This window comes from Drosophila suzukii, chromosome 3, assembly GCF_043229965.1.
Source record: "Drosophila suzukii chromosome 3, CBGP_Dsuzu_IsoJpt1.0, whole genome shotgun sequence".
Taxonomy (NCBI): Eukaryota; Metazoa; Arthropoda; class Insecta; order Diptera; family Drosophilidae; genus Drosophila; species Drosophila suzukii.
The window spans coordinates 66,366,309-66,388,190 of record NC_092082.1 but is presented as its reverse complement, the minus strand read 5'-3'; the positions used below and the strand labels follow the sequence as shown (position 1 = coordinate 66,388,190).

The window sequence follows — 21,882 nt, the reverse complement described above, 5'->3', positions numbered from 1 at the left end:
TCTGCTGACATCGGCAGCATTTCTGTCAATCGTTACGCTTTAATCACGCGCGATTGTCAATCACGAAGCTCAATTTATTCAATTCCATGAACTTGAGAGCCGGTTGTGTGTACTTGATTTGATACGAAAAATATTACCTTAGGCGGATATGGGCTTGCCTAATTAAATTCAGATCACTTTTCAGTCTCGATGATCGGTTATTGCCTGCTATGAAGATGTTTGGGGAATATGCAATTCATAGATCATTAAAAAAGTATAAATTTTATATCAAAATCATAATACCAAACTTAATTTTTGGAATTGGTGGCTTAAGCTTGATACTCACCTCAATCGAAAACGACATACAGATACATCATTTAGTTGCTTTTTTGATGGAGGTGACTATCAGGCTTTAACTTAATTAAATTTTTTAACAATAACTTTAGAATTAAAGTCAAAATGATACCGATTCCAAAAGTAAAGTTCAGAGCCTGTTTACCACAATCATTTTTAGGATAGATAATTCTATTTTTATAATTTTTGCGTTTAATTTTAATCAAATTGTGATATTTTCTATCTTCTTGGCTATTATAATATTTATTTAAGTGGCTTTATTTTTATTAAGCAAATCTTAAAGAGTATCTTCAAGTCGTACTCCTCCCAGTCCAAGAATTCCACGCACTTCTAAGTGAATTTATGAATGGTTTTCGCCAGTTATTTACGACTGTTTGGTTTTTTTGTTACTTATTTTCAAGTTGGGTATGAGGAAACGCGACAAGAGGGTGTCAAACTATTTACCGCGTTGACAAAGCTCAAGTTTGTGCCCGGCCATTTCATGGATTTCAAACATTTTCCTGCTATTTTTTGTGGTTTTTTTATTATGGCTCATTTGGCTGCTGCTGCCACTTTTGGTGGAAGCTCTTTTTCTCTCGATTGCTTAGTCTTGGAGTGGTTCAGTTGGCTACGGCAGCTCGACTGATTCACGTCGCGTATTCGGCTCAAATAACTGTATAGTTATTATTATTCTCGAATTTTTGCGCGCCTTTGCATACGAGTTCCAGAATTTCATATTTGGTTATAGCATATTCGGAACAAAAAAATAAATAACATAGGAGTGACCGAAAAGCTCTGGAGTTTCCCAACTCTACTAGACTAAGTAGCTAGGTAACTACTAGTTTTGTTAAATAACTGACCGTTGGTCAACTGCAATTGCAACCGCTAAACTGAACAATTGCCAAATATTATCATACGTTGTTGCTTTCGTGTTGCATGAGTGGCTGCTTCCAAGTGGATATAAAAGTGGTTCGCACCCCCAAGTTTGTGTCTTGTACAAGTCTTTCGTTTACCACTGTTACTATGTTTCTACACTAACGTACATTGTTGTGGTTTTCTTTTCATGACATGTGTTTGCTGCAGCACTGAGACCAGTAATAATCTGTACGCTTATATTAAAGGGGTCAAGTGCAGGCAAACAAAAAGATTACCAAACAAATTACATGAAGATGAGGTCGTTTGAAAAGTACATGTACATAGTTGCGATAAAAAATGACATTTTTTGGTTCATGCTGTGAAATTTTGTACAAATAAAACCTTGGAGGACAAATTTACTAATTTTTTGGTATACTAAAAACGTACATTGTAAGAATACATGTTTAAAAACAAAGTAATGTATTAAATTAAAAAACTATTTTAATAAAAATAAAATAACCGCTATTAGAAATGTAGTTTATCCAAAGACCGTGATTAAAAAGTGCATTAAAATTGTTTAAATATTAACAGAAAGCTTTTCATCGTTGCGTTACTTTTTTACTTTTTTTCAACCAAAATAAAATAAAATTGGTAAAAATAAACCGCTATTAAAATGTTCTACCTTCACAAAAGATTAGAACTAGATACTAAGAGATAAAGTTACTAAAAACGATTTCTAGCGGTACTAAAATTGTAGAAAGTGTAATTCAAAACCAACAAATTTTAAAAAGTCATTGACTGAACAGGAATCTAGTTTTAAAGAGGAAGTAAAAGGCGACAAGTTCGTATAAAACTGTAACAGTAAATAGTAGTATAATCAATATTCAATCACAGTTGATCAAATATTAAACTGATAACAATAAAGCAAGTTCCATAGTCCAAAACTGAAAACCAATTCAATATATAAATCAATATACGATCAGCAAACTGTATGCAAAACCAAGGACACTTTGACCAGCAAATACCAGTGGCTCTTCACGCCCACAAGAAACGATCATTTACTTAAAAATAAATATAAACAAAACGCGAGCAAAGTCACATAAACAATAAAAACTACACGTACATTTATCTTAGCAATTATCAGTCTCCAAACAGTTGCTACGAAACTCAAGCCGTCAGTATGTCGCAACAGTGGCTCTCAAACTGTGCCAGGCATGTAGTTTGTTTGGCGGGAATCTTGCTCTTTGCTGCTCACCTGGCGAACGCCTCCAGCCAGATCGATGTGGATGCGGATCTTAGGCACATGCTGGGCCGTTGCCATACGACAGACGATGATTTCAACGAGTGCATGCGGCAGGTGTTCAACGATTTGAGGGCTTACTTTACTACAGGTGAGTGGGATTTGGATTACGGGCGAGCAATCATGGGGTAACTTTTTCAGGTGTGCCCGACTACAACATCAAGCCCTTTGACCCGCATCACTGTACCTATGTTGAGCTGCGGCGAGGTGACTCCCATGGCCTAGGCAGCTTTCGGCTCATCTTGCGCAATGTTTCCGAGTTCGGATGGGCGCGATCCGAGGTGACCAAGTTCCATGCCGATCCCGAGGACAGGCGTATTGTCTACACTCAGTATTTCCCGGAGAAAAGTCTAGAAGGAGAGTACGAGTTCGCCGCCAAGATGCTGGGCACGGATATGAACCGAAAGGGCCACTGGAACCTAACCCTCTACGACTACAGGTGAGCAGAGTGTTGCACTCAAAATATTTCCCAAGCCGAGTTGCCAACATCTGTATTGTTTTGACTCTGCTGCTCCCAATTTGGCCACCTTCCGCTCACCTTAATTTTTCCCTCCTCAGTCAAACCACTAGCGTGCGACGCATCGGGGACCCGGGCTCTCTGATCAAGGTCCACGTCGAGGTGGATCGCATCGGCGGAATGGAGCTGCACATTGAGAATCTGCTACAGGGTCAGCCACTCAACCAACTAGCCGACGGCGTTATCAACAGCATGTGGCAGCTGGGACTGCCGTTCATTAAGCCGATGATTAATGAGTTGGTCAGCACAGCATTTACGGACATTTTCAACGAGTCCTTCCGATATTTTCCCCTCGAGAAGTTCCTCGCCACGTGACCTCATCTAGTTGATCGTATTTGTTTTGTAGTATTTTTAATGGATTTTCTTACAAAGGCTAGTTAATTAAACACCTAGACGACATCTGCCAAAGTACTGGCGATTAATTCGTTGTGGGGTCTCGGTCTGGGCGGTTGCAGGGACATCAGGGCCAGGGTGCGGCCAAAGAGCTTTCTTAGCGAGATGATCACGTAGGAGGAGCTCTGCAGCTGCTGGTCCACAGTCTCGTAAAGAAGCTGGTAGGCCTGCTCCAGCTCCGGCGTAAGTGTAGCTAGAATAACACAGAATGGAAAATGAGTCTACAGTATAATTTAATGGGTATTTTAATAAGTTGTCTTATAACTTGGAACAAAATATTAAGGTATGGTCTTAAAAAATATATTAAAAATTGATAATGAAAATAATTATTATGAACAATTTATGTAAGGCTAGCTTTAACTTTATAATTTCCTGTCTTTTAGTGTTTTGAAGTGTTTAGAATATCTGTGTTTCACTTACGTTTTTGCTGCAGCTGCTGCTTGCCAAGGTCGAACATGAATCGCAGGTAGCAGAGCTGATTGTACAGGTCCCGCTCCGTATACTGACGCAGCAGGCTGCCGCTCCGGCACTTTTGGCACAGCGGTCGGCGCATCTCCTTTCTCAACGTGTGAGTGCGGGTGTTATAATTGCAGTCCGGATGATCGCAGACCAGCCAATTTTTGTAGAATCGTTGCACATACCGCCGAATGGAAAGTTGCAACTGATTGCGGACGCTGGCCAGGTACTGAACCGGTGCCGTTTGACACTCGGAATTCGCGCATTGTTGAAGCACGGAGATGTGCGAACTGCTGGGTCCCGGGCGGTAGGCGCTGGCCATCAGCTGCTCCGTCTTGCAGGCTATGCACTGGAAGCGGAACGGCTCGCAGAGGCGGTACAACTGGAGGGTCGTCTTGAGGAGGGATTCGCCCTCCGACTGCTCCGTATTATCTCGCTGGACTCTTTAAAGGAATACAAATACAATGAAAGATGGTTTGGAAACGTAAAAGATTAGATTAGAATGGCTCAATTAAATACGAACCTCTGTGCATTCTGTCGGAACTTGCTGGGATCCATGCCCAGACACTCGGCGATGCGACTTGCGTCGGTTCCCTCTAGCACCTCAACCATGCGCGTGACCACCGGATGTACCTGATGTCCCAGGTAGTAGTTCGTGTCCAGCTGGAGCTTCTTTTCCTCACTACTCTTGAGCTCATCCAAATGGTAGGCTCGCTGCATGGCAGCGTTTGTGGTGCCATCCAAACAGATCACATAGTCTACCATGTCACCCTTCTTGTACCGCCTGTTGCGTTCCCGATTCATGCGAAGAGCCACCTGGACGTGAGGTAATGAAGCGCTATTGGCATATTCCTGTGGGGCACGAGTAAGCTGCTTGGTGATGACAAACAGGGGTAGAGGTACAGCGCCCTCGTTTATTTGATTTTTGATCTTTTCCAGTTGGGCATGAACTGCATCGAGTTTTTCTTCCAGCGGTTTTTCGGCCAGAACTTCATCGAGCACAGCTTTTCCCACCATCACAGCCAGCTGGGACCAATCTCGACGAACTATATCCAGACCCTTGTGTTCCTGTTCCCGTTTCAGATTACCCTTGGAATCCTTACTCAACTTAACAGCAGCATATTTCTTTTTCTTCAGCAACAGCAAACAGCCAAAGACTCCATCAATGTCCAACTCCAGCTGCTTGTACAGTTTATTTACACTCTGCTTGATGCTGTGACCAATCTTGTAGACCTGATCGTAGTCCGTTATGTTGGTATTGATCATAAGGGAATCTGTGTCTCCATAAACCACGTCGTAGTTCAACTTTTGTACAAGTTGTTGAGTATTTGTAAGGATTTCTCTGCCCTTGTGGGTAACTAGAGCAGCCAAGTGTTGGGCAAAGAAGCGGGAATGGGCAAAGCCCAAGCAACCATACATAGAGTTCGCAGTTAACTTCAGAGCCATCTGTCGAATGTGGTACTGCATCTGGAGTTCAGGAGAAAGATCAGGCGCTGCCATAAGCTTTTTCACCTCCTTTCGCGATTCCACCAAACGTTTTAACTGAAGGGGTAATATACCAGCTTCTGTTTTCGAATCCGGAAGAGTGGGCAGTTCGTCCGCATCCACAGGTTGCTGGACAGTGGTGAAGCATATGTTGTACTCCTGAATGATGCTTGGATACAGGGAGTTGAAATCCATCAGCAGAACGTACTTTTCGTAGAGACCCCGCATGGGTTCCAGCACCAAACCACCAGCATAGGCAGCCTTTTTCTTGGCTGGCAAAGTAGCATCAGCGCCAGAAAGTGTCGCCTCTAGATCTCCAGCCGCACCACGCTTGGAAGTCGGCTTTTTGTCCGGCACTATGTAGTTCTTCTCATGGAAAGCATGCAGCAGCAGGAACTCATTTCGTTCAGAGCGACCTCCTTGAAGAGTCCTGGTCATCGTGTTGCCACAAATATTGGTAATTTGCAAAGCCAACGGCATTATATTAAGCTCACACATCAGCCTTAGCAAGTAGGAATTATCCTGCATCGTGAGGGATATGAGCTTGGTGATGCTTTCTCCCTTCTCATACATCTCTAGAAGATCATCGGCATTCACTTCCATTCTCTCAGACTCCTTGAGCTTTAGAACTTGCTTGCATAGGGTTTGAAGATCATAGGATCTGGCTCTTATACACTCCTCCGCTGAACGCTTCACATCACAAACCATTCTGCCCACAAAGTGATCCAGTAAACGCTTTCCAAACGATTGGGTCATCCTAAGACGCCCCATTCGTGACCATTGAGGGATCTTCAAGGCCACAATTTGATCAGTAATAACATTCAGTTGACAATCCATGGAGTCAAAGGTTACAATGAGATCAGCGTCTATTTGTTGGTACTGGGCTAAAAACCAACTTAAAAGGGCTCTTTCCGAATCATGCTTATATATTTTGGTGGATTTATATTTTGCTATCTCAAAGTTCAAGTCCAAGGGCCAACTAACCACCGCTGGCCGGGTCAAAGCACACATATGACGATTGAAAGCGGGCTGTGGTGCAGGACGATCGATGTGGAAACGATTGTGGGTCAGCATCGAAATCATGCAGATCTCATTTCTTGACGTTTTGGGATTCATCGAGGTGCGGACATTGAGTGCTAGTAGAGTTAAAGGTGGTGGTGGCGCTGGTTTGCCCTTATCCTGCACCAGTTCAACGTTCTTCGGCTCTGACAAGGTGACCTCAGTTTTGCACCAACTCATGGGAGCCGGGCTCACCTTGAATCCACTCACCTGCAACCAGCAGGGTCCCTTGATTTTCCGTTCCAGAAGGAAACGTTCCAAGGCATTGGTGGTGGCACCGAAAATATGGGCTATGGAATTGTATTTCTTGTTAGCCGATAAATTGGGAAGCGGTTTCTTGCCATCGTAGTGCACTTCCAAGTAATCGCAAGTTTGGGGAACTTCAATGCCGATGGCGTGGTGGGCGAAGCTCTTGGTCACCTTGCGGGATCGGAAGGATTCCAGTTTCAGTTCGCTGGCCACCTCGCTGTCAAACTCCTTGTAGATATCTGCCACGGTCACCTTTTGTTTGGTGGGCTCCTTCGAAATGGGGTCCAAGAGCTATAAAATTGTATTCCGGATTAGCAAGGTTAAAAGACAGATTATATTAATCATTTATAGTTATGAAGTTTTGTAAGCAGCAAATGAATTCATATGTATTTAATTTGCTTTTTTTTTAATTGCGTTAAACGGTTTAAAATTGATGCCTACCCACACAGAAAACCTCTTTTACTTTTAAATTAGGTTTACAATGCCAATCTATATGGTTTTATGGGCATTGTATTCTAGTAAATGTTTAAATTACTTTTATTTATAAGAAAGATAGGATGGATTTATAATGGGTATTCAATTATAAAACCTTGTTTTTCTTAGGTATTATTAAATTTGAAAATTTTAAAAATAATATGGAACTTACAAATTGGCGGGGAAGCAGATATAGGACTCGGTTGATGTTCTGCACCCGCAAACAGACGGACTTTCCATCGGCAGTGCGTCCAAAGAGAAAGACCTCGCCGGGCAGCTTTATTGGATCCTCCCATGCCTCCCAGTACCAGAAACGTAGCTGTTTCTCGGACGAGATTGGCGACTCCTGTTCGGTGGTGATAACGGATTTTTCAAAATCGTCGTCCATTTGGCAGATGGACTCCCAGTTGTTCAGCAGTTTGCTCATGTCCTCCGGTTCATTCTCTTTTGGGGAACCAGTTGTCTCCTTTTTGGGAGATACTTTTTCGGCTTCTTTTACTTGAGTTGTCTTTTCTGCTGATGTTTTAGTTTGGGAAACCTTCTCCTTGGGCTGCTCCTTCTCCACATCGAATTGGTTTTCGTCGTCATCCAGACAGCTGAAATCCATCTCGTTGTCGGAGAAGGGATCTTCCTTAGCCTCTTTGGCAGGTGTCTTCTCCGGCAAAGGTTCCTTTTTAATCTCAGGAGTGGAGAAGAAGGCCACCTTCGTGTTCGGGACTGCTGCCTTAGGTTTCAGGATGCGCTCCAGCATCTCGTGGTCGCTGCTGGCCTCCGCTTTCTTACGTTCCTGCTCCTGAACTTTAATATTGTTGAGGAAACTATTCATGTACTCCTTGGCAGCGGCTGCGTCGGATTTTCTCGAGGCAACTGCTATTTTGGCCGGCGCTATTACCTTTTCCACTTTTTCTGAAGTCTCTGCAGGCTCTTCTTTCATTTCTCCCAAAATGTCAGCCAGAATATCATCATCTTTCACACTGTTCTTGATGTCTGCCTTTTTGGGCACCGCATTGCTGAAGAGATTCTTTATTGAGGCCTTTCCTTTTGCAGGTTTTTCAGCTTCCCGGGGTCTCTTTTTGCCAATGGGCGCAACGCCCTTCTTTTTCTTAGAGTCTTTTCGATCCTCCTCGCCATCGGAGTACTCATCTTCGTCCTCGAAAAAGTCCCGAAGATCTTCTGCGTAGCCAGTGCCATCTGTAAAAGGGGATATATTAATACAATGCAGTGAAATAAGTAGCATAAGCATTTTTTAAATGGAGTTCAGATAGAAAATTTGTTATGGGTGCTCCCCAGATCTCCTACTCACTCACCCTCTTCGATCCAATCATCACCGTACTTCTCCTGCGCCCGCTTGGCGTATTCCCGCTCATCCACCACATCGTAAACATCGTCCACTTGGTCCTCCACCTGGCATTTGTTCTTGGTCCCCTTCAGCTGACGCAGTCGCTCCATGGCGGCGAACCTCCCATTCTTGTCTATTCGCTGCCGCTTGACGCGCGGACCAGCTGGGAACAGATAATCCAGCTAAGTATATTGTTTATAGATGATATCTAACCTACTTACAAGGTGATTCGGACATCGCAATTGGTTGATTTTGTTAATCCCGCCGTGTTGTGCTGCAGATTTCATTTATTTTATGACCAGGGACGGAGACTGATTAAAGCGGGAATGGCGGGAATATATCGATAAGAGCGGGACGATGAATTCAGAGTAGCCGGACCATTGCAAAGGTAATAGCAACGAAGCGATGAATTCAGAGTTGCCGGACATCCGGTAGGCAATGAAATATCGATAAGAATGCCGATTTCACTTTTTAAAATCTGTGACAATTACAAAATATTAATTTTTCACGTTTATAAGCTGTAAAATTTCCCCTAAAGGGTTTTTATTTCAGGTGGTAGCGGCAGCTCTATATATTTTAACATTATAACATTACAGCATTATAACATAGTATAATGATGTTTTCGATCATTGTACTCCAATGTACAATGTATACTCCAATTATAGTCTTCTGTTAATATATCAAAATTTAGATTTAATTTTTAAAACAAAATTTTATGATTTTACTTGATTTTTTCCAAAGCCGTTTAAATACAAATTATAATTTAATTTGAAAAGTATTGACAATTTAAAACCGAGATCAACTTAACCAAAAAGTATGGGTACTCCCTAAACTGTTAAATTGCTGAGCTGTTGAAAATTCATTAGAACATTTCAGCAATTGAGGGCACGACCCTAAATGGCTCCTGTTAAATTTGAGAACAGCTGTGAACAGTTTTCAAATTTTTCGGAAGTAAAAAAAACAAATGTAATATCTTTAATTATAATTTTTAACGAAATGTGGTGAACACTCTGGATCTCAGCAGTTCAACATCTTTGAGGTTGTTGAATTACTTAAATTTCTGAAAAATTAGTTTGTATGGAACAGCTGACCTAAATTCAACAACTCAACAGTTTAGGTAATACTCTAAGTGTTTGCTTTCCATAATTTCTTATGTTATTGTGTTTCTCTGAAAAATTCAAAAGAATGTGGCGTATATTTTCATCATGCCAGGAACAACGTCTCCATTAGGTGTATAGAGAAGTAAGGCCCGTCATGCAGAAGGCTACCGAGCTCAGTAGCGAAGTACTGCCGCGCTTCCTCAAAGGAGGCGAAGTGAAAGGGTTCTAGCTCGTAAACGCTTAAGAGATACCGCAACGCACACTCTATTCAGAATTGGAGTTGGCGGCGATGACAGCAATGCAAAATCCTGATAATTTGCTCATTGGGACCACATTATAAGGACGAAGGAAATTCGATGTTAATATAAAGCCTGAAAGACACTTGTTGGTAACAACACATTTGGAAAACATGTTAAAAGTTTTGAAAATGTTTTGTATCAAATACATCTGACACAATTACAAGAAGTAGAAATCACCCCAGAGATTAAATAAAAATTTGGTTGTAGACGTTTAATTTAACGAAACGGAATAAGTAGAGACTACCGAGCTCAGTAGCGAAATACTGCCGCGCTTTCTCAAAGGAGGCGAAGTAAAAGGGTTCTAGCTCGTAAACGCTTAAGAGATACCGCAACGCACACTCTATTCAGAAATGGAGTTGGCGGCGATGACAGCAATGCAAAATCCTGATAATTTGCTCATTGGGACCACATTATAAGGACGAAGGAAATTCGATGTTAATATAAAGCCTGAAAGACACTTGTTGGTAACAACACAATTGGAAAACATGTTAAAAGTTTTGAAAATTTTTTGTATCAAATACATCTGACATAATTACAAGAAATGGAAGTCAATATAAGGGCGAAATTAGACAGGGAGGAGTTCAAATGTTTAAAGATCACCCCAGAGATTAAAAAAAATTTGGTTGGGTACGTTTAATTTAACGAAACGGAATAAGTAGAGACTCGACTTGTCTCAGACAATGACTGTCTGGGCTAGTGAGCTATAGATTAGAGCTGGTAAATCATCGATGTTTACCTACATCGATGTTTCGATGTTTTTCAGAAAAAAACATCGATGTATCGATACATCGAATTTTTTTTTGTGTATTTTGAAATACGGTTTTGTTCCTTATAATATTATAAACAAATACCACAAATAAACCCAATGTGTAAGTTCATTATACAAAATTATGCTTTATTTGAGATCCATTGTTTTCTGTTTTTGATTCCTGCACAATCAAAGTGAAACTTAAGCTACTCGTTCAACACAAAAATTAAATCACAATTCAATTAAAAATAAAATATAAAACAGTGTAAAGTTCTACTCGAAAAAATAAGATAAAAGTACCTAATCTAAAAACAAGACAAAACAAGAAGCTTGTCATATTACCACTTGTTTGGTAGGTTTTACCATATTTTATGCTTTTAGCTGTCTTGCCATCAGCCGATTTGTCAAAATAGTTCCATACAGCAGATTGACCATCTTTCTTCCGCTTATTTTGGACCGTACCTTCTTCCTCTTGACAGGCAACTATATTGGACAAAAAAACATTGCATATCATATACATTCATATTCTTATTACTCTAATTACTATTGCTGTTCTGCTCTTTCAAAGTCTTCCCCATATCGAAGCGCAGCCAACACAAATATTTGTCGAAATCTATACCAATTTGAACGTATATTTTAGTTTATTTTACTTAATTAATCAAAAATGTGCTTAGCTTACCAAGATTCTTTCCTGCCAAGTCATGGGTAAAGAGGAAACATCGAACATCGACGTTAAAAACCTCGATGTTTCCCGAGTTTTGGAAAACATCGATGTATCGATACATCGCCGATGTTATTTCCAGCTCTACTAGAGATGAAAGCCATCTCGAGTTTGTAAATCTGATTTTATAGTGCAGTCACACTAAGAGCGAAATTTAACTTGTATGTAAAGTACCAGAAAAAAATCAGAAGGGTCTATAAGTTTCCTCAATTTTGCTCAATAATTGCTCGGCATTTTTCTGCTCATTCATTAGATCATTCATTGAAGGCTTAGAAGGAGACTAATGTATATGACGTTTACTGGAATTTGTTTGGATCATATTAACATTTGAACGTTCATTTTATAACTCAAATAAATTTAACTAGATGATTTTAAGGTTCGAAACTTATAAAACTAGATTCTAAATGGGTATACAATTTTCGACAATTGTGTGGGTTTTGCGGTATTTGTAGTATTTTTTAAAGCGTTTTGGTAATTTTCGTATTTTGAGTTTTGTAATTTTTTTCACTTGGACTGCAACATCGCCGTTATAAGAAAATTGTGGTTGGTGCAAAACAAAGGAGCCTTCCAACCGCTCGAAACCAGCAATTGAGGAATATGACCAACTTCCTGCTTATGTCCTTATTGGCAAGACCTGGCACCTGTTGCAAACGTACATCATTTATATAAGGGAAAAGCCATTTTATGGAGCATTAACCTCCAAAAATTGTTCCTTAAAAAATGAATACAGTCAAAGAACCGTATGTGAGGAAGGTGTTATAAATACATAAAAGGTTTCAAACGGTTCTAACTTGTAAAAAATCTCGTGTTGGCTCACAACATTCCCTATTCAATTTTCACAACGCCTTCCTGAATGGAAATCTCATCCATGATCAGTTTGCTAAAGGCAATGAAAAAATAAAACATTTCACCTGGTAGCGTTCTAATTGTATTTAGTTGTGCGTTGTTTGGCATTTTTTTCGGAGCAATTGAGTTTGCACTTCCTCTTCCTTCGGAGAGTCGATCGAGTGTTCGTTTCATTTTCTCTATGTGAACAAGAATCCGCTTTAAATTGCAACAAAGATTTTGAGCGGCTGTGTGTAGAGGGTATTAGATAAAAGTTTGCACATTGAACTAACAGACCACGAATTACAGTATTGAGGTATTTTAAAATATCAAAAAAATACCAGAAGTGCCTATTCGGATTTTACAATTTTTAATTTTTTAATTGCTCAAAATGTGTGACTTGCTCGCACTTACGTAAAATGGTACAGTCTGAGAAAAAATTGCTGAATAATTTCATGGACTGCAAAATAGCCACGATTGCGGCCTAACGAGTGATCGGAATTAAAGAAGAAAAACAACATTTTAATCCAGATCAGATGAACGTACATAGTTTCCGTATGAACTAAAAAAATTCAAATATATATAAGAGTTTTTGAATCACTCAATAAAAAAAAACAAAAAAATACGACTTTACAGCCTCTATCAATGTCCAAATGGTCTGTTATATTATGGCGGGTAGTCAAATTTGTGTATTTGCTGGCAACCCTGCGCTGTCTTCACAGAGCTCTGTTAATGTTCAATCTGGCAACACAATGTTAACAGAGCATGTTGAAAAGCGGCCGTTACATTTTGGTAGAACGTCGAATTTAAAAACATAACATTAAAAGAGGTTAGCCTGCAAAAAAAATTACAAAAATGTTTAACAACCTTATTCTTATTCAATATACCGTAAAAAGCGTGTAAAACAAGGAAACATCATAAATATTTTTTAAAACTAAGGTTTTTATTAGAATAAACATATTTGTATTTTTACTCTTTCACTGTTTACTTATAAGTAGTTAAATTTGATAAGATTCTTATTTAAGGAACACGTACCATCATTATCAAGTTGACATTTTTAAGCCCCAAGTAAAAGACAATTGCTGATTGGTTTTATCATGTCATATTTTATTTATTATTTCTCATGCATAATATTAGGCTTAAATAAGATATTTTAATATACTTTAAATACAATATACAGCAGCTTCGTTTAAAATTTGTGTGTATTCGCATTGTGTTTTTTATACCCTATAAAATAATCAATGCAAAATCATGGTTTATATACACACATACACAAAACAGACTTACATATTACATGGATACATATATTTATGACTATATTTGCTGTTTAAATTGTTATTAGCAAAAATTCATTCATATTTACAGTTCAATTGAAAATATTTAGAATTTCTGCGTTCAGAGTCTTTATATTCTACAACGTTTTTGGGTGTGTTTGTGTGAGGAGAGTGATTGAAAGATGGAGAAAGATGGAAATACTGTTTTAGTAGAAGGTGATCGAAAGGAACTAAAAGAGGGTTGTTGAAAAATCAGTCTACCAAAGAAAAATGTTTAGTGATAGCAAAGATAAGGTAAGGGTAGATGGAAATATAAGGTCCTTGAGGTATTTTCTTCAGCTATGGGGTGTGTTATTCTTTTCTATATGGTTTTTATTTTCATTTCGAGCCACAGACATGGCACAACAATTTATGTTTTTATAAGTTTTTCAGGAATTTCTCTCCTAAGGTTCCCATAGTTTTGGCTAAACATTTAACAACAGCAACAAATATAAAAACAACAACAAATAATGGTTAACAAGTGCAAGATGAAACTGCAAAGAAAAGAGAAAAAGAAAAATGTATTAATATTGTTTCAATTTTTGTTATATTATAAAAGTTGCAGCCTAACGTCGAATTAGCTACTGCTGGCTTTAGTATATAACTTTAAGGAGACAGTAAATAAATAAAATAAATATATACAAAAGTTCAAAGAACTTCAAAATAATATGGAAACATTCAATACTATTTTTTTATATAACAATACAACTTTTAAGCAAATTATTGCGTGCATGATAAATATTCTGTTTTTAATACTTTCCATTATTAAAATTACATTTATATTATTTCACATATTTTTGTTTGGAACACTAAAAATTTTTTAAGGAGTTGTAGTAGACGAGGAAATTGATTTCGCATTTTCTTGTAATATGTGGTATGAGATCAGATTATTAATATCATTATTATAGTTATTTAAAGGGCTACTATATTTTATATATATAAGTTAAAGTTACTCAATCGTCTAGCTACTTTTGTTTTTTTTTTGTTCTATGTAAGTATCTCACCTTGCTCTGTGCCTGCACAGATGCCACAGATGCTAGACCAACTGTTCGCGCCCACTCACACCACCTGGACGGTGGCGAAGGCACTGAAGGTGACCTTCTTGGGGAACTCCGGTCCGGGGGAGCCGCGCGTCTTGATCACCGGCTTGAGGGGCTGGCGGGGCTTAAGGGAGAGCAGTCCGGCGGAGGCGGCCAGTTCCCTGAGGCGCTGGGAGAAGCCGCTGCCGGAGTGTCCCGATGTGGTGGCCGTGTTGTGATGCTCGAGTCCGGCGCAGTCCAGGACATCCAGGCCGTTGTTGGAGCGATACACCTGGGCGGTGGCCGTGGGATAGAGCGCCAGATTGGTGCCACCGACTCCTCCTGCCGCTGAGGTTGATGAGGTTGCCGTTGCCGTGGCCGCTGCTGCCGGTGTTATGTATCTGAAAATGGAATGACAGTTGTAAATACGACTTCATGAAGGTACAACTTATATTTTAAAATCTTACACTAAGCTATATCTTTCATATTTTTAAGTAAATATTTATAATATCGTTAAACGTAAACAAGTCTAGAGATTTCATGGAATTAATTAGGTTGTTATTCAAATCATTTTCCAACTACGACTTCAAAATATTAAAGGGTATAAAGGGTTGCTAAAAATTGTAGAATAAGGAGTTCGACGAAAACTGTTGAAAATACGTCAACAAAAACCAATCAAATGTGCCAAATAGATTCACTAGAAACTATATTCCTTTAGTATTGAATCACTGTATCTCTAATTACGGAATGCATGAACCTTTTAGAGTACTTTGCAATGATTATAATAGACTATATTATCTAATATCTACTACTGACTCACTTCCTATCTTTAAATCAATAATATTATCCTCCCTAGTAACTAATTAGTTTTACTTGATGTATTTTGTCTATTCGTATTGACCTGTATTTTTAATTGTCTATTGTTACATTGTCTTTTTCTTTGTCCGCGATTATGTTTACTCGCCCAAAACGGTGATGGGCTCCGCGCGTAACAAGCTTTGCTTGGTGTCGTAGGGCCACTTGTTTGTACTGACCATAGTGCATCAACGTCCAAGAAAAAAAAAAACATGGTAAGGTACTATGATCCCACATCGTTATCACCATCTGGATGGATGAAGAAGATTGGCAAGGGCTGGGCGCTGGTATTACTCAGCCTGCTAATTGATTTATTTTTTATTTGAGCAGAAACTAGCTCTACACGTGCCGGGTGTGAAGAGATCACCCCATATACAGAGGTGTGTCCCAGCAGGTCGCACACAACTGCGAACTCTTTGGAAGGATGATGCCCAGTTTTTTGGGATCCCCGTGCTTGGCAACAGCTCTGTTCCGCTATCAAACCGCAGCAATTTATTCATGATCCGTCAGTATTTATTTGTGTGCCGAGGGGGCTTTTGTTGGGGTTGCTCTTGCTGCAACGCTAAAGACGCTAATCAATTTGTTTATGAGCCGAGCTAAGCTTGCTTTGGGCTACTTTAGTTTATATATATATCTATATATTTATAAGGCTCTATTTTACTTGTGCTGTTGTGCAAAAATATATATGCAAATGAGTTCACAAACAGCAGCCTCGTTTTTTTTGGTCGAGATAATTGTTTTGTGGCGAACTTAAATTGTTGGGTAAATAAAGTGTGATGAAAAATGAATGCCAGATGAGACATCAATACGCCAGTAAGGAGATCCGAGTGCTCAATCACTCAAGGGGTATATCCACTGTAAGTCGAAAGTGAAGCACAAAAATGGGTAACTTCCACTTAGGAATCGTTGAGATTCAAGGGCCGTGGTTCATCTGCTTTTCAAGGGATCTCTGTAATTGGGTTCATGAGAAGCAAATATTTACACAATTGTATAACAAATGTATTTGTTATTTTTTCAAAGACTGATCAAGCACGACCGACCCAATGATTCATGGGCGAAAGTTATTTGGATAAATTTGTTATTCCAACATATATCGTTAATGGAGGGCCTTCTTTACAATGGTCTCTGTGGTTACGAAATGAAAACAACAATTTAATTACCAAATGAATTCATTGAAAATTGGATTCAAAAATCGTTCTAATCATTTTGTTTATTTGAAGAATTAATTTGTTTTGTTTATCTCGATAAATTAATTTTGATACCATAAATTATTTGTTTTATTAGAATCATGGTTTATAAATCCATAGAATTTACAAGAAACCTTTTTTGGTAAGGGTATTTTTAGGGCATAAACATTTAATTGTACCTTGCACTTTTTAGCTTAATGACTGTTGCTTTTGATTTTTTGTGTGCTTTTTACGATGGATTCGGCATTCGTCATTGTTGGGTTAATTGTGGCAATTATTTTGGCAATATAATTTGCTTGTTTGATGTCAATCTCAGCCACGCTTGCCCTTAGAGTGCAATTTTTGCACTTAGACCGTAACTAGCTCGAATTAGCATAATATTGCCCCGTGTCTGAACTTCCTAATGAAGTCAAATTTTCAAATGTAATTTTAGTTACCTAATCACCTTAGAATATATACTCATTTAGAATACAAATTTGACTTAAAATACGATTTTGCTGTATTTATGTGGGTCACAGTCGCAGTCGGAGCTAAAAAAACTTAATTACCTTCATTAAATTTGTTTGCAAAGCTTTCAATGGAGTTTATTGGTTTCATTGCTCGCCTTTTCATGCCCTTTGCTCAAGTGCTCGAACCGTGTGAATTATCTCTGGGTTTCGTTTTACAATTTTGTTCATCTTTTCAGAGGCCATTGTTCTGGTTTTTTTTAGGTTTGCCGAAGCTGCGCTTTATGTGTATATAATTAAGCATTATCAGCTGGGAGTTGCATTCAAAATGTGTTTTGGTCGGCAGCTTTTGTTTTGGTCTGTGTTTGTTTTCGCTTTGGCATTGAACTTTGCTTTGACTTTGAGGCTTTGCAGCATTCAGAAAATCATAATTAATTATAATATTATAAACATCTTCATATTGTCTGGCCCATCAACATATGACTGCCTGTAGATATCTAGTTGTGTGTGAGAAAATTGCTTGCCATTTTTCACATAATTTACAGTTGACGGGGAATTTTTCGTCGTGTTTTTGTTTTCGAGGTATTTTATTTGTTTTTCGGTATTTGTAGCAATGTCAGGGGAAAGTACAAAGGGCAGCAACTGAATTGTTGCAGTGGGAATGGTTTCAAAGGTTAGTTAAAGATGCCAGCGCCGTAATTAAAGTGAATATGAATATTTTAAGCATTTTTAGGCTGATATTTTTGCTGCAAAAATGTCAGATATTTGTGGAAACATGTGATTCATCAACAAATTCCACAGAGATTTATATACATATACAATGCAGGCTTATCTTATCTTCAATTTCAATTTCATTTAGATAATTTATCCATTTCTATGCAGATCAAGATCTGTTGTCTATTTTTTCCACAATAATGCATTCTTCTAGAGATCTCGGAGCCCCCCAGCACTTGTCCAATCCCATAACTTAGTTCCCATGCAACTCCCACTCTTCCCCGCTATTAAAACGCATCCAAATTGGCTTAAAGAGTTGCTAATTTTGACCCAATTCTCAGCGCCTGTCGTTTCGGAGGGAAGGTAGGGTAGGAAGCTGCTTGATGGGGATCAGACCGGTTAACATAATAAATCATAGCTGATTTCGGCTTGCCCAAGATGTTTGTTTGCTTCCCCATTTAATTTTTATTTATGCAGCCAAGTTGACTCTGTTCAAGTTCAGCGAGCGCATAAATTTAAAACCAATCGAAAGGGAAGCACAAGGGGATCTTGGTTATTTGGGCAAAATAAATTGAGTGATTTTCGGCTGGGGCAATTTAATCGTCAGATCAATGAAATTGATACCAGATTGGCAGTTAATTTGATGTGGCAATCTTCCAGCCACATTGCATCCGCACACATATTTCAATTTCGATGTCACGAAGTTGTCAAACTTTTGACAAATGACCAAACAAGTTTCGCTGGCAAAGTACTGAAAAGTTAGCCAACAAAACGCGGCGGCGATGCTAAACATTAGGCAAATGCCGGGCATTATAATTTGTCAAATGCTCTCGACATAAATCCATCAAACTGAATCAATAGAAGAGCAAAAACCAGGCGAATTGCATAATAAATCCAAATAAAAAGCCAAGCTTAACCATAAATAAGGCAAGAATTTGAAGAGTGAGGGGGAAACACAGGTGTGCCAATGGAGAAGGGGAACTTGGAGGATAGAATAAAGCCTAATAGAGTTGGCAGAAATAGCATAGTAAATACAATAAACAAATCAATTGAATCTATTAAGAATTATTACTTCTCTTACAAAAGGAGCTTTAGGTTAATTTTTATAAAAGCCCAGATATAATTTCTTTTTATAGAATCCAAAGTACTCTCTTAACTTACACATTGTGACATCGAGATTATAAAAAGCTTCAAGATAAAAAAAGTGCTAAGCAAAAAGCGATACTATCGATAGTACTATAAATTCCTCACCAGCTCTAGAGCATAGATATGGCATAGAAAGAGCTGGGGAACTGAGGCAGCTGCCGGCTGTCTTCTAACATAATTACATATTTTTACTGTTGCAGTTGCATCTTCTTTATGCGGCCTGTCTGGGACTTCCCCCTGCCACCTGCTCTCTGCTTGTGTGGCATGTTAAGCAGCTGCCCAGAAAGTGGCAAAAAGAAAATATATAATAACGAAAGAAACGAAAACAAAAGAAGCGCCGCACATGCGCAGTTTCACATCCGCATGGCTTTCCTCCCCCTTTCTCGCCGCCCCTCGTCCAGGGCCCAACAATTGCTTTATTTTGAGGCAAATGAAAAGCAATTTTTATGCCACAATTATCCGCGAGTGCCGAAGAGGAAGAAGAACGCGAAGTGAGGCAAGTGCCAGCCGCCAGTTCGTTGCCTGAGTCTTTTGTTTAGCATACGATAAAAAAATATTCTAGAAAAGCCGGGGGATAGCGATTGGCTGGTATGGAAAGTGTCGCAAGTTGCGCAGATTTCAGGGAGAAATGCTGAAGGCACAGGTGGTTTAGATGTGCTGCAATTACGGTTTGACAGCCACTGGGCTGCTAGACAGATTAGCCGATGTAGATGAATAATAATTGTTGCAGCGTTGGGTTTCCTACATGATTATTGGGAAATTTCCTAAATAGGTATCTATGAGTATTCCTTATTTTGAATGGTTATTGAAGATTTTTTAAAGAACTTTAGAATGCATTGTCCAATATTGTGAAAAATTTCGGATAACAAAAAGTAAAAAAGTTTAAAATTGATGTAGGTTGTTAATAAAATTATAATAATCATTTCTTTTTTAAGATTTAAGCTTTTAAACACAAATTGTCAATCATACAAAAATTATTTTACTTAAAACCTTAATATGTTTGTTGATAAAAGATATAAAACCTTAAAGCAATAAAAGATTTTTATTTAAATTATCAGATAATCGAATAAAATCCATTTTGTGTTCACTCAAAGTCCGAAATTAACGTGTTACAGTCTCCTTAAGGCAAATTTCGGCTCATTTCATTTTTGTTTTGGCCTGCTTATTTGGTAATATAATTTATTTGGCATACTTCAGCCGACTTGTTATTAGCACTGACTGGTTCTAACAGCTCGCTGGCTGTTGTTCTGCCGCTTGGGCATAAGTAATGTCTATATAAAAATATATATCGCATCATTTGGCTCGACTCTTGACATTTTCAACCGATTAGCGCAGCGAGTCGCATCGAATCGAAACACGTTTTGATCGCTTCTCAAAATATTCTAATATTCAGCATGGGCGTTCTCCCTTTATTTGCGAAAAACGATCACTTGGGGCGCCGCGAAATGTCAAGGTTGCATGAGCCACAAGACTTTCATGCTGGCTCGTCAAATAACCATTTGCGATTTCGCAACTTTGTATGTAAGCGGCGAGAATTTCCAATTACAGTGGCCCAAGGAATAGAAGATGGGCAGCATAAGGCCCAAATGGATCTCTGATTGTTTGGCCAGTCATCGCCCCGAAGAAGCGAAGACGGAGAAGAATCCCGGAGGGCCGGAGATGCCCGAAGTGAGGCAAATCTTTCACACGTTCAAAGCTCTTTCGAGGGGGTACGAGTAAGCCCCACCTGCCTCGTCTATTGTGCGTCTCTCCGCCCCGGCCATTGAAATTGTTTATTGAAATCGATGATGAATGATTGAAAGTAACTATTAGTTGCCAGCAGTTGCCTCAGTTGCTCCGCTGCTGTTGTTATTATTGAATTTGCTGTCGGAAGCAATTTACAAATTGTTTTGCCAGACAGCAGTTTCTGTTTGACTTTTTACAACTTTTTTCGCTTTGTATTGCTTGATGGCTAACATTTCTTGCTTAAAAGTAAAATTCTATGATTTCGATTTCGAGTTCGTTGCCTAAGTCTTTTGCTTAAAACATCATTTAGTATATTGGTAAAAAGCGAAAAGAGGAAAGGAGAGCAGAGTACATTTATTTGAATTTGTTTTTTATTCTTCTACTTTTATCTAGAATCTTAAATTATAATTAAGTATAAATTTATTTTTCGAACTGTGTGGGTTCAATCGTGGCAATTTTATAGACATCATTATTAGGAAAAGTTGAGGAGGAAATATGTACGCAAAAAGTATGTAAGTAAATGAACAATAATCAACAAGTAGCCAGAGAAAGCTACAAAATCAAGCTCAATCATAATACATTTAAAAATATTAAGAGTCCAGCCGTTCGAAGGCGTTGTTAGTGTAAAGTGATAAGTGAGTGATTAACACTGGCAAATTAACAAAATGTTGGTAGTGCTGCGGAATTGAAGCGTGGACAGCGTCTAATCTCGCTTTACACTCCAATTGCTCTGCCTCAGAAATAAACTCACTCTAACTCCGCTTTTCACTCTCTTTGCCACTCAACAAATAAGTTGATCGAACCTTGAAAAATAAGCACTTAAACCATTGTGATTGCCCATCAAATTGTGAATCAAAGAATGGTCTGGCGAGCAAAACAAAAACGCAGAAAACGCCTAAAAACCTTAAGGTTAGCATTACAGAAGACCAAGAGAAGAGCAAAATAACTACCTCTACAAGGGGAAGCGATCAAAGCGCAATAAAAAGAAAATACAAAAGGCGCGCAAAAATTCAAAGAGCAACGGCTGTAAGCAAGGGAGAACAGTTAGTTTGTACACTTCTACAAAAAATAATTTGATTTTATTATACAACATTCTTATGTGCAAATATCTGAAATACCTTTAACAATATAATATTTGTATTAAGCATCTATGTCTAGTTTTGGTGACCTGTATGATCATGAGGGCACTTTTATAAATATATTTATATTTATACTCAGCAAAGATACTGTGCTTTTGATTATATTTGAATGTATATCATATAATTAAACTAAGTTTCTCATGAGTAATCTTGAAGTGAAATTGAATACTTATTCTTTGAATAGGTGTAGCAAAACATATTTATAG

At 38.6% G+C, this 21,882-nt stretch overlaps 3 protein-coding genes across 5 annotated transcripts in view; 1 reads left to right on the top strand and 2 right to left on the bottom strand.

Moving 5' to 3' along the window:
- The first annotated feature begins 924 nt into the window (after window positions 1-924).
- Jhbp16 (Juvenile hormone binding protein 16) lies at window positions 925-3,299 on the top strand. 3 transcript variants are annotated; one of them, XM_070995582.1, is made up of 4 exons: window positions 925-1,143; window positions 2,323-2,558; window positions 2,609-2,906; window positions 3,026-3,299. In XM_070995582.1, the coding sequence occupies exons 2-4, from the start codon at window positions 2,348-2,350 to the stop codon at window positions 3,297-3,299; spliced, it is 783 nt and encodes a 260-aa protein (XP_070851683.1). In that variant the 5' UTR covers window positions 925-1,143; window positions 2,323-2,347. The 3 variants fall into 3 exon arrangements, with proteins under 3 accessions (XP_070851683.1, XP_036672686.3, XP_036672685.3); XM_036816791.3 differs by having other exon boundaries at window positions 2,312-2,558; XM_036816790.3 differs by having other exon boundaries at window positions 2,302-2,558.
- A 19-nt stretch (window positions 3,300-3,318) lies between these two features.
- Window positions 3,319-8,819, bottom strand: PolA1 (DNA polymerase alpha catalytic subunit). Its single transcript, XM_036819050.3, has 6 exons — window positions 8,661-8,819; window positions 8,408-8,602; window positions 7,273-8,291; window positions 4,357-6,917; window positions 3,798-4,276; window positions 3,319-3,570 (listed from the first exon to the last, which is right to left on the bottom strand). The coding sequence occupies exons 1-6, from the start codon at window positions 8,674-8,676 to the stop codon at window positions 3,374-3,376; spliced, it is 4,467 nt and encodes a 1,488-aa protein (XP_036674945.3). The 5' UTR covers window positions 8,677-8,819; the 3' UTR covers window positions 3,319-3,373.
- Window positions 8,820-13,218: 4,399 nt separating this feature from the next.
- The window catches only part of LOC118878050 (homeobox protein prospero), a 54,833-nt gene continuing 46,169 nt past the window's right edge, over window positions 13,219-21,882 (bottom strand). The window contains exons 2-3 of the mRNA XM_036819221.3: window positions 14,450-14,865; window positions 13,219-13,939 (exon numbers count right to left, since the gene is read on the bottom strand). Of these exons, the coding sequence (XP_036675116.3) occupies window positions 14,505-14,865 (361 nt within the window). The 3' untranslated portion in view covers window positions 13,219-13,939; window positions 14,450-14,504. The remainder of the gene's footprint in view (window positions 13,940-14,449; window positions 14,866-21,882) is intronic.

What these genes read in the sequence shown, in the direction of transcription:
- Jhbp16 (XM_070995582.1), top strand. Translation starts at nt 2,348, where the DNA reads ATGTCGCAACAGTGGCTCTCAAACTGTGCCAGGCATGTAGTTTGTTTG. An exon ending in GAGGGCTTACTTTACTACAG is followed by an intron (nt 2,559 to 2,608) that starts GTGAGTGGGATT and finishes TAACTTTTTCAG; the next exon opens with GTGTGCCCGACTACAACATC. An exon ending in CTAACCCTCTACGACTACAG is followed by an intron (nt 2,907 to 3,025) that starts GTGAGCAGAGTG and finishes TTCCCTCCTCAG; the next exon opens with TCAAACCACTAGCGTGCGAC.
- PolA1 (XM_036819050.3), bottom strand. An exon ending in TTCCGACAGAATGCACAGAG is followed by an intron (nt 4,277 to 4,356) that starts GTTCGTATTTAA and finishes ATTCCTTTAAAG; the next exon opens with AGTCCAGCGAGATAATACGG. An exon ending in GCAGCAGCTGCAGCAAAAAC is followed by an intron (nt 3,571 to 3,797) that starts GTAAGTGAAACA and finishes GTGTTATTCTAG; the next exon opens with CTACACTTACGCCGGAGCTG.